The sequence below is a fragment of the Scardinius erythrophthalmus genome (genome assembly GCF_964197995.2).
Source record: "Scardinius erythrophthalmus genome assembly, chromosome: 10".
Classification (NCBI taxonomy): Eukaryota; Metazoa; Chordata; class Actinopteri; order Cypriniformes; family Leuciscidae; genus Scardinius; species Scardinius erythrophthalmus.
The window spans coordinates 3,136,378-3,148,400 of record NC_138230.1 but is presented as its reverse complement, the minus strand read 5'-3'; the positions used below and the strand labels follow the sequence as shown (position 1 = coordinate 3,148,400).

Sequence of the window (12,023 nt, the reverse complement as noted above, 5' to 3'; positions counted from 1 at the left end):
ATCTCGCAGAAGGCGATAACCAGCAGAGGAATGGAGCCAGCAAAGCCGTCGAACAGAGCCAACCAGTAGTTCCCCGAAGACTGGACGAATACCAGCGCCGTCACGAACGACACCACACACGTCAGTCCTGGAAAACATGAGCAGGTCGAGTGATATTCCTGCAGTGTTCAGTTTGACATTAGCCGCGTTTCCATTACAGAGTTGCGCAAAACTTATATTTAGTTCGTTTTTAGTTTGATTTTTGAGCATTTTTAGGTTTTTCTTTGTGTGCTGAAGCATTCCTCGCATTCCATTCATTCCTAAGGGGGTCAAATTGACACGCGAGAGAAGGATTTGTAACTCCTTGAATCCCTAAAAAAATGTTTTGTGTATTCGTGGTTCAAGTGCGACAAAAGTCCTGGGGTCTTGGACCCCTCTGATGAACACTCAAAATGAGTTTCGGGTCAGAATGACCCGAGGGAACCGATGTTATGCGACTGAACATTTTTTTTTTCCTCTCGCGAGATATGAGGTGTTTCTCCCTCATTTCTGCTTCAAGCTCTTGATTGTGCCATTTCTTTGTGGTTTAGAATCCAGTATTCCTGTAATACTTTTGTCTTTTATGGATTTTAGAAAAGATCTGTCTTCTGTCCAAACATCTACATCAGGTGACCTGTAAATGCGCAAAGTTTCCATTGCAGTTTTGCGAAATATTCCTTTTTCAAATTGCCTGAAAAACCCCCTCATGTGAGTGTAAAACATTTTTTTGCTGTAAATGGGAGTTTTTGAGAAATTGCCTTGGGCCGTATTTGCAATTTCAATTTCCGCAATTTGAAGGGTAATGGAAACGCAGCCACTGAAAGCTCTTTGAGGATGATGTGTTTACCGGTGAACACTTCTTTAGGCCATTTTTTGGGGAGCAGGTTGAGGTCCTGGAGCGGCACCACAACACCCTCGATGTTCCCGAACATGGTGGACAGTCCCAGACAGAAGAGCATGATGAAGAACAGCACTGACCAGATCGGAGAGACAGGCATCTTGGTGATGGCCTCGGTGAACACGATGAAGGCCAAGCCGGTTCCCTCGACGCCCTGTGACAGAAATGAGTAAGTAAAGGTCAGTCGACATGGAAATATTAGCAGTGCAGCATATCGCAGTTGATCGTGACCCGTACGGATCTGCTGCCACACGGTTCGGCACGCGTGTGATCCTTTCATTAACTGCTAAATTTAACCATCATAGAGTGAATGTTTATCATTTGGACGTGTTTTGCCTTGCCAATTTACACATTCAAACAATTTTAAACGCAGAAGAAGAGGTGAAAATTGCGACTCGTGCGTTACCTGTGTGCACAGTCGCACTCGCACACACTCAAAGCGCACACAGAGAGAGAGAGAGCGAGAGAGGTGTTTCAGACAGAGCTCGTACACTCTTTTGCGTTTTCTTGCCCTTGAACGGACACATACACAAAATTATGTTAAAAACTTAAATTGTTGTCTAAATATCCGTCTAGGCAAGTATTCTCTCGGTTGTGTCGTAAGTGAACAGTTGAGAAAGAAACCTGATGTTTGTCAGTTTATTCGCTCTTAAAGTGACGGCAGACTAATATTCCTGCTGTCGTCTGTGTCATTAATGTTAATAAAACAACAGAATACAGCTTTAACAAAGATGAAACTATATTTAATTTCTTCAGTGAACAAATAGTGGTATTTTACATGTAGGCTTAATTATTCATTTCTGTACCTGAATACTACTGTTATACTGCTGTTAGACTCTCTGCTTGCAATTTGTGTATTTGTTTTTATTTTATTACTGTCTGGTCACTTGTTTTTAATAATGTTTGAACTTGATCAGTTAGGCTAGTAGTTTTTGATGTAGTATCGAAGAACTTCAAATGAGCTTTAAGTAATAAACGAAAAGCAAAGTTACACCCCCCCCCCCCCATATATATATATATATATATATATATATAAAAATATTGCTGATCCGAAAAATGATCCGATCCGTGGCTCAAAAACACGTAAATGATCCAAACCGTGAATTTTGTGATTCGTACCACTAGGAAATATACATCTGTATACATGTTGAGTTAGTACCTCGCTGAGGAAGGTCTGCATGTCGCAGGTCTTGAGCTGGAGCTCCTGAATGACGGCTGGTGCCGTGTTGTTGAGATGCTGAAGAACACTGTTATAGTTGCTCTCTGTGAGGTTTCCCTCCGGCAGATCAAATGTGTTCATCAGAGCCAGGATGTTACTGATGAGAAAGTGCAGTTCTCACAAGGTCATATATAATATAGCAAGGTTACATTTAAGTTTAAAAAGTTTGGGGTTGGTAAGACTGTTTTTAAAAAAATTTATTTGACAAAAAAATAAATCAGCTGTTTTCTATGTGAATATACAGTAAAATGTAATTTTTCGAGCTTTCATGGACGACGTGACGGTGATGACTCTATCTATCCAGGGGACAAAGTGGATCTTGGACAGTGCATGTGATGTGGTTAGTGAAGGACGCACCTCGCGAAACATTCATCATATTTCTCCGTGGCTCTGAAGCCGATGATGGAGTAAATGACGGTTGCAGAGTAAACCGAGGTGAGACCGTTGATGATGGAAATGGTGACGGCGTCCTGCTCACAGTTATTGCTGTTGGAATAATACGAGCATATGATGAAATATACAGTCAAACCAAAATGTATTCAGACACCTTCAACATTTCTCACATTATCACAGTTTATTCACTATAGATTAGAAAATGGTAATAAAATATGACAAGAACTTAGAGTTATCAAATCAGTTGATATTCCAGTGATCTGCCTCATGTAGATATTCTGCAGCTCACAGTGTTTTGTGTTTGCGATCACTCACTGCACAGAGTTATAGCTGGAGAAGGAGATGAGTCCTCCAAAAGCCAGAGAGAAGGAGAACAGCACCTGTGCTCCAGCGTCCAGCCACGTCGTGGGGTTTATCAACTCATTCACCTGGGAACAGGGAAACAGATCCATCAGATCTCCTGGAGGTTAGTGAGTTTAAGGAGTAGTTCACTTTAAAATGTGAATTAGCCCATGATTTACTCTCCCTCAAGTCATCCTAGGTGTATATGTCATTCTTCTTTCAGACGAACACAATCAGAGTTATATTAAAGAATGTCCTGGCTCTTCCCAGCTTTATAATGACTCTGGATTGCAACCAACAGATTAAAGCTCATAAAAGTGCATCTATCCATGATAAAAGTGCATCTGTCCATCATAAACGAACTTCATGCGGCTCCTGTGGGTTAATAAAGTCCTTCTAAAGACACCTTCTGAGTTTCATGAGTAAATCATGGGCTAATTTTCATTTTAAGTGAACTACTCCTTTAATACATGCATGAGGTTCAGCTGGTGAACGTACGTCTGGAGTGAAGAGGAACTTGATCCCGCTCACGGAGCCTTTAAGAGTCAGAGCTCTGATGAGGAAGATGGTCAGGACCAGGTACGGTAGTGTAGATGTCACGTACACAGCCTAGAGAGAGTAGGAGTGGTTAGACGGGATATTTCAATTTTTATAGCACTTCATAAGTCGTTTCTAAGCAGATTCACGGTAATGAACAGGAAAATAGTTGATGTTGCAAAATTCATCATTCAATTCTTCTGTAAGCAACTCTACAGAAGACAATAGTGTCATTATTCAGCTCAGTTAAGCGTTGATTCAATTCAGTTCATTAACAGTGTCAATGTTGCAGTTCATCAATTATGAAACACAATCAAAAGCAGCTCTACAGAAGTTAATAGAGTCAGTATTCAGCTCAATTCAGTTCTAGTTTGGTCCTCATCTGATAGTTAAATCAGTAGTATCACTGAATATGAAGTGTCTTTTGAACGGGTCAGTGATTCCTCACCTTCCCTGTGGTTTCGATGCCTCTGATACAGCAGACGTATAACACAATCCAAGCACAGAACAGGCAGATCACCAGCCACCACTGCAGACCACTCGAGTCCTCGATCGTAGTCGAGCTGTTCAGAGTCTCTCTGTACCAGAAATAATCCACCGGAGAGCTGCGCTCGCACTCTGACTCCAGGCCTGCAGGGGGAGACACACACACACACACACTCAGGTTAGCAACGCTCAAGACACAGAGGAGGTCAAGTTCAGTTCACCCTTCAGAGCATCTCCATATCAGAGATGGTCTTATTATTATTTCTATTTTGCTTTTTTTATTTCTTTTTTGGTCATTTTATGATATGACTATTGTGGTGATGAAATGAAGAGTGAATCGATGTAACTTTTTCTATGTCGTTCATATATCGCTCACGGTATGCAAATATATCCATGCAGATTTTAGTCTGCATGAGTTATTGACACATTAGAGCGATAAAGAAACGGGCGAATGAGCAATAAAAGACGGGTTAAAGGGTTAGTTCACCCAAAAATGAAAATTCTGTCAGTAATTACTCACCCTCATGTTGTTCCAACCGCGTAAGACCTTCGTTCATCTTCGGAACACAAATTAAGATATTTTTGATGAAATCTGAGCCATGTCTCACTCCTCCATAGGCTGCTATGTGACCGAAACTTGCTGGCCCAGAAAAGTTATTAAAGAGATCGTTAATATAGTCCAAGTGACTCCAGTGGCTCAATCTTAAGTTTATCAAGCGACGAGAATACTTTCTGTGCGCAAAAACAAATAAAAATAACGACTTTATTCCACTTTTCATTTCCTTCTCTCTGGGCCTCTAGTTGGTTTGCGTAGTGTTTTTGCGCAGCGCGTCTGTGTTACACGTCACCACGTAGGCTCACTATTGGCCGACGCCGGTCATGTGTGTGATGCGTGATGACGTACAACACAGACGCGCAGCGCAAAAACACTACGAGGCCCAGAGAGAAGGAAATGATTAGTGGAATAAAGTCGTTATTTTTGTTTGTTTATGCGCACAAAAAGTATTCTCGTCGCTTGATAAACTTAAGATTGAGCCACTGGAGTCACTTGGACTATATTAACGATCTCTTTAATAACTTTTCTGGGCCAGCAAGTTTCGGTCACATAGCAGCCTATGGAGGAGTGAGACATGGCTCAGATTTCATCAAAAATATCTTAATTTGTGTTCCGAAGATGAACGAAGGTCTTACGCGGTTGGAACAACATGAGGGTGAGTAATTACTGACAGAATTTTCATTTTTGGGTGAACTAACCCTTTAATAAAAGTGTAATATGCCTCAAAAAATAAACTCACATTCAGTATTCGCAAACTGAGGGCAGCTTTTTGTGCATGGCTAAACAGACAAATGCACAAAAAATATGTAAATCTGAGTATTCACATAAACACACTTGGTTTATGTCCTGAGGTAAGGTCAACAGTTGGGAATATCGGATGTGTATCAGTATATTGGATCCGTGCTTTAGTTCTTAAAGTGACAGCAGCCGAAAATTACTGTTTACTTGTTTTCAGTATTAACTTGTCAACTTTTTACTAGCCTAGTATTGGTTTTAGCTGTGGTATCAAAACTGGTATTGAGAAATGTCACTGGAATCGTAACAGCCTTATTTCCTGCAGAAGAGTACCTGTTCTGTTGGCGTTAACTGGACAGTGACTCCACGGCAGTGGATCTTGCAGCGAGTTGAAGAAGTACCACATGACCCAGGCCATGATGGTGTTGTAGTACATGCCCACTATGAAGGAAGCCAACATGGAGGCGATACCTGAGGAAACACACAGCGATATCACACAACTTGATGCAGTTGATCAACGAAACTCTGTGTTCTCTGCAGAGGCCTATATGATATAAACTGGAATCTCATCTACAGGGCAAACACTCCTGGATAATTCAGGATTCAGTGATCAGCTGAATTTAACACTCACCGACTCCAGTGAGAGCCGGGTTGATGGATCTCCAGACGCCGACGCTGCCCTTCCTCAGTCTCTGTCCGATGGCAAACTCCAGATGCAGGAGCGGGATTCCCTCCAGAACCAGGAGGATCAGGAACGGGATCATAAACGCTCCTGGAACAAAGGAAAACTCTTATGAATCCAGCCGGCTAATCAGACGATTAAAGGATTAGTTCACCTCAGATCATATCCAAGATGTTCATGTCTGTCTTTCTTTTTTTCAGTGGAAAAGAAATTAAGGTTTTTGAGGAAAACATTCCAGGATTTTTCTCCATATAGGACAGGAATTTGTGGTTAAAAAGTATATAAATGTTTATTTTGTTCTAAAATGTCGGCTGGTTTGTCTAGATGAGACTTTTATTCCTCGGCTGGATCGTGTCGAGACTTTGAAGCTGCACTGAAACTCACATCTGGACCTTCGACCCGTTGGACCCCATTGAAGACACTATATGGAGGAACATCCTGGAGTGTTTTCCTCAAAAACCTTCATTTCTTTTCCACTGATGAATGAAAGATATGAACATCTTGAATGACGTTGTTATCAGGACATTTTTATATATTAGCATCCACACCAGTGTACGATTGGTTCTGTTTATTATAAGCGCTGCAGTTTTGTTGTCTAATGCCTTAAATGCTCGCGCTCCTTAAAGTCTGATGGATTCTGATTGGCTGTCATCGTTCATCAGGATAAAAATGCTTCTGAAAGGGATTCCACAGATATCGTTTCTCTGTGCCATTATTATTATAGTTGTGTTGTGGATTATTCTTTTATGTTTGGAAGGCTTTTTAAAACTACATCTTTCTCATTACGTTATAGATATCGTCCTTGGAGTGAACGGGCCTTTGCCCTGGAATTGGGTTCAGATTCTGGGTACGACCCTTATGGTGCAGGTCAAAATTATCCTATTTGGATTCAATATTTATCACATTACGACAAACAGCAAAAAATCAAGTAAAAACAGTGAATCTTCAACATTAATACTTTCCACATATTCCAAACAAAAATAAACACAAGAACACATTATGTTAAATAGCCTACTGAACTTAACTTTTTTCACAATGTAAATGTTATAAACAGCACTGTAACTAAAATGAAAAAAAAAAAAAAATTAACAATAAAAATGTGTGCCATCATTCGGATAAAAGTGTTTTTCAATTGTATACATGTAAATGCAAATACACTGATGGTAGTTGAGAAACTGACAAGACAAAATACATAAAAACGTTTTTTTTTTGGGTTCTACACAGCTGAGGTTTTAACCATAAAATATGCGGGACAAATTGACCCACAAACATCATATTCGTAATATAAGTTCCAGTATTTCTGACGGCTCAAAACTATGTGGTTGGTATATAAATCTTTAAGAATTCTTGTAAATTTAAAGCAGTTGCAAGAAATCTATATATTTTTAAAAATATTTGTTTATTTTTACGATTATCAGGTGTTCTAAAGATTGAACTTATTGAAAGAATTTACATTCATGCATTTAGTAAATACTTATCCAAAAGTGAGAATCCTCAAATTTAAGGTTGCTTGATTAATTGTGACGGTGGTTTTAGTTGAAGCTTATTCGGTGGATCCTCTCCGGTTATTGAATGACTATAGGAATAATCACTGTGCATTAACTCTATTACTCATTAACACAAATTACTCTTATGCGGCCAGTTGCATGAACTGCTTAAACTAGTCTTGCAAGTATTTCCTTTAAGACTGAATGTTTTGTAATACATTTACATTAAATTGCAGATTTGTCTAATTTGAGACTGAAAAGTAAGACTTATTAATATTATCCATTGACTGATTGCTAGTTGGTCAGACACATTCTTAAGACACGGCGGCTTTTTATGTGATATGTTTATGCAAGTATATAACTGTCCCCTGAAGTTTATTTCTCACTTATTCGTTCCCTTTACACTCTTTTTTTAATCTCTTTAAATGTTTGTAGATTTCCCATATTTAACCTGTTAACTGTCACTGCCACCTCAGATACGAACTTAAATCAGTGTAGTTCATCATGAATGCTTTTGAATACAGAGCTAAAGTTGGTCTCTTTTTAAAGAAGATTATTGCTGAAGTGAAAAAGCACTTCAAAAAATGAAAGTTTAAATTGTGAGTTGTAAGTGTAAGTTTAGCGTAAGGCAAATGTACTGAACTAAACACTTTTTATTTTATTCAGAATATTTTACAAAATTATTTGGAGCCTAAATTTGCTAGAAAACCAAAGCCATATGTATAACCAAGTTGTGTACCAAATTTGAAGTTGATATCACAAAAATTGGGCTGTAAAGCAAATTGTTTACTGTATGTCAAATGTACTGAACTAAGCTTTCTTTTTTTTAATCCAAATTGTATTTTGACAAAACGTTTTGGACTCTAAATTTGCTATTAAACGAAAGCCATATGTCTAGCCAAGTTGTGTACCAAATTTGAAGTTGATATCACACAAATTGGGCTGTAAAAGCTTCTAAAGTACCATTTCCATGGAAATGCAATTTCAAAACAAATTCACAAGATGTGAATATTCATATGTGATGGGGAGATGAGTGACAGTCAACAGACAGTTTTCCAGCAGGTTTAAGAAGTCTATTTTTTGATGATACCAGACAATTCACCATCATTTTCTATGTTTCCAGGTAAGAAGAAGGATAAATGTGTGTGTGAGTGTGTGTGTCACCTCCTCCGTGGCTCTGGCACAGATACGGGAACCTCCAGACGTTCCCCAGTCCCACACAGAAGCCCACACAGGTCAGCATGTACTGGGTCTTGTTGTCCCACTGCGGGCGTTCTCCAGCCTCCTCCAGCTCCAGCTTCTCCAGCTCGGCGTGAGAGGGGATCCGCTCATCCAGACCCGGGTTCGGGAGCTTCAGCTTCAGCCTCATCCTCACACTGCAGGGGGATCGAGTAGCGGACCGGTGCTCAGGGAAGTGCTGAGATAAGTGTGTGTGTGTGTGTGTGTGTGTGTGTGATGATGATCTGACTGGCGGCTCGTTATTAGTGACCTTTAATACTCGCTCCGTTATTCCGGGATGTTTTAAGTGTTTTGTCAGCAAGATAAAGGATGACAGCTAAACTTCTCCCACCGGTAGTTAATGTGTAATGTTCACTCACGGCTGGATTGTCTCTGGTTATCAGCGTCTGTTTGCTCTCAAAATGAGTCGTGTAAATGAGTTTATATAGAATCTCAGATGAAAGGTTGTAATTGTGAAGGTGGTTTTAGTTTTTCTTCCTAAAATAAGTGATTTTTGAAGTTTATACGGTGGATCCTGAGATATACCAACTATATATATTTTCTTTTTTATATTTTCACTTTTCATGTTAAAGTTTTAGTAATTTTGTTGTCTTTGGAATTTTTATTTATTTCAATATATAGTCTATATAGTTTTTTATTATATTTTAGCACTTCAGGTTTAACTAAATGAAAATGAGAAAAGGTAGATTAAATAAAATAAGCTTTATTTATTATATACAGTCATGTGAAAAAGAAAGGACACCCTATTGAATTTTATGGTTTTATGTATCAGGACATGATAAAAACTCATCTTGTCTTTTATCAACCTCAGATGAACAACAACACATGACACATCACACAGTGTCATTATTCATTTCACAAAAATAATGAAGTGCGTTAGTATCAGTCAGACGCTGATTATCACGTGATTAAATAAAATTATCGGAAAAAAATTGAATCAAATGATTCTTTTGACCAAATATTAATGTCAGAATTATGTTTGAATAACTCTAACAATTACAGGTTATGATCTGCTATGTGTTGAACGAATATCTTTACTGCATCTTTAATGCTAATATAAGAATTGATAAATTAGGAAAGGTAATAAGGTTTTTAAGAGTTTATGGATAACTGACACACAAAGGAAGGTGGTCTCTCAAGCAAATGGTCACTCACACCCATGAAGGTGCGACCTCTGAATGCAAACGCCTTTTGTTAGCACATGTTTCCAAGTGAAAGGTTTGTCTATATAATGAAATGCAGCAGGGAGATCGAGGCCTTTCTGTACCTCAGATCCGCCCGTGAGGCCGAGAGAGAGGGAGATCTCTCAGCTTCATGTTTTTCTTAATGTCGGGTTCGCATCTCTTCTCTTTATTCCAGAGCATTTGGTGTTTTGTATCGATTATCTTTGAATTGATTATGAAATTAGCATGATACACAGGGCCGGTTCTAGACATTAGGAGGCCCTAGGCAAAATTCATGTTGGAGGCCCCCCACCCCCAATAAAAAAACACTTGAAACAAATATGATTCCTAACCTTTTTATTTATATAACATTTAATTTTAAAAGCAGTATATTTTTACTTACACAGTACATAAGTTTGGACACATTACTATTTTTAATGTTTTTGAAAGAAGTCTCTTATGCTCATCAAGCCTGGATTTATTTGATCAAAAATACAGAAAAATAATATAGTGAAATATTATTAAAATTTAAAATAATGGTTTTCTATTTTACTATAGTTTATATTTCTGTGATGCAAAGCTGAATTTAGTGCCACGTGATCATTCTGATTTATTATGTTAGAAATGGTGCTTATTATTTATTTTATAACCTGTGATACTTTTTTTCAGGATTTTTGATTATTAAAAAGTTGTTTTAAAAAAGTCTTCACTATCACTTTTTATATATTTAACACATCCTTGCTGAATATTCCTGTTTTTTTTTCTGTATTTTTGATCAAATAAATGCAGGCTTGTAGAGCATAATAATAAACTTCTTTCAAAAACATTAAAAATAGTAATGGGTCCAGACTTTTACCCGTACTGTATGTACATAGTAATCAAACTTTATCTAAGATAATCTCTTTTTTGTTTAATGAAGATGTTATTGTTGTTGTTGTTGTTATTTTGCCTTTTTTATTCAATTTATTCACAGTTCCAGAATCCCAATTCAGTAGATGAGCATAAGTGCTTTTATATTGCATTGCTACCTTAAATATGCTATACACAAATCAAGTGGAAGAGAAAGACACGATCGCTACTGAGCAGAAAAAAAATATATAAAGTGATATTATTGGCGTAATGTCAGGAATCTAATCATCAGCAGAATTTAGAAGATAGACCCATAGATATGAGATCCTTTATTTGAAACATTTAAAAATGTTGTAGTGTGTTGGCTTTTTAACTTAGAATACAGACGTCTTGTCTTTTAATTTTGTAGCTTTTTTACTAGTCAGCTCCCGACGCGATGTTATTGTACGCGCAAATTCAAAGCGTCGCGTCTGGGCACGTTAATGACGCTCGCGCTCTTTTAAACTCGTAATAAAGCGGTGAATGATTTTTCCAGAAATGACGCTGATCTACAGTACAAGTTTATATTTAGAATACATTGCAATCACTCCAAAATAGATGACGACAACTCACACACCTGCATTATGAGATGTGCTTCTTTGTGTGCTATTAGGCTTTTGCCTCGCAGCACCTGATGGATGCGTTCGTTACACATACTACTTTCAGAAGCCGGCACCCGCTTTGTAACGGACACATTAATTGGTTTAACTGCAGTAATGTAACAGTCTATGGTTAAGATAAACATCGTCACTATTTTTAGTTAATAAATAAATATTGAAATAAATTGTAGATGGGACATTTGTACATTTTTTTTTTTTGTCCCTCTGTCTGGGCCCCATGCCGCCAATCGGGCCCTAGGCACGTGCCTAGTTTGCCTTTGCGTTAATCCGGCTCTGATGATACATTTACCTGACATAATAAATTGTTACATTTGATTATTCTAACTGACTTTGACATTATTTTCATTGAAGAGTTAAACGGAATAGTCAAACATTTGCTCATAATTAATGATTAACAGATATCATTAAAACCTGTTCATTTATGGAGTCAGATGGAATAACGAGTAAATACATATTCTAATGGACAGTAACACGTAAAGACCTTCCGCGCTGGTCGGATGCCGGACTTTGGGCCGATTTAGTGCGAGTTTACAATAATCAGTGTACATTATCAAATCTGGTTTATTATTAAACTGGTATTGTTAAGAACAACAAGAGCACATCATAAAAATACTGATAATACATTTACAATTACACAGAGCTCTAATGCTTACGAGACATTTACGATTTGCATGTAAATATTATATATTACAGTCACTGTACACTGATATGAACAACAGTATTATATGAGATAAAGCACACAGTCCCCCAATAATTGATC

The 12,023-nt window shown here is 38.0% G+C and overlaps 1 protein-coding gene across 1 annotated transcript in view; it reads right to left on the bottom strand.

The window, feature by feature from the left end:
* slc6a19a.1 (solute carrier family 6 member 19a, tandem duplicate 1) overlaps positions 1–8,722 on the bottom strand; it is a gene marked incomplete at both ends in the record, with an annotated part of 14,116 nt that extends 5,394 nt beyond the window's left edge. The window contains 10 exons of the mRNA XM_081376269.1: positions 1–127; positions 866–1,070; positions 2,076–2,232; positions 2,493–2,621; positions 2,844–2,956; positions 3,369–3,479; positions 3,856–4,037; positions 5,518–5,655; positions 5,816–5,956; positions 8,518–8,722. The exon at positions 1–127 is cut by the window's left edge and continues 33 nt beyond it. Coding sequence (XP_081232395.1) covers positions 1–127; positions 866–1,070; positions 2,076–2,232; positions 2,493–2,621; positions 2,844–2,956; positions 3,369–3,479; positions 3,856–4,037; positions 5,518–5,655; positions 5,816–5,956; positions 8,518–8,722 — 1,508 coding nt within the window. The remainder of the gene's footprint in view (positions 128–865; positions 1,071–2,075; positions 2,233–2,492; positions 2,622–2,843; positions 2,957–3,368; positions 3,480–3,855; positions 4,038–5,517; positions 5,656–5,815; positions 5,957–8,517) is intronic.
* Between the last annotated feature and the right edge of the window lie 3,301 nt (positions 8,723–12,023).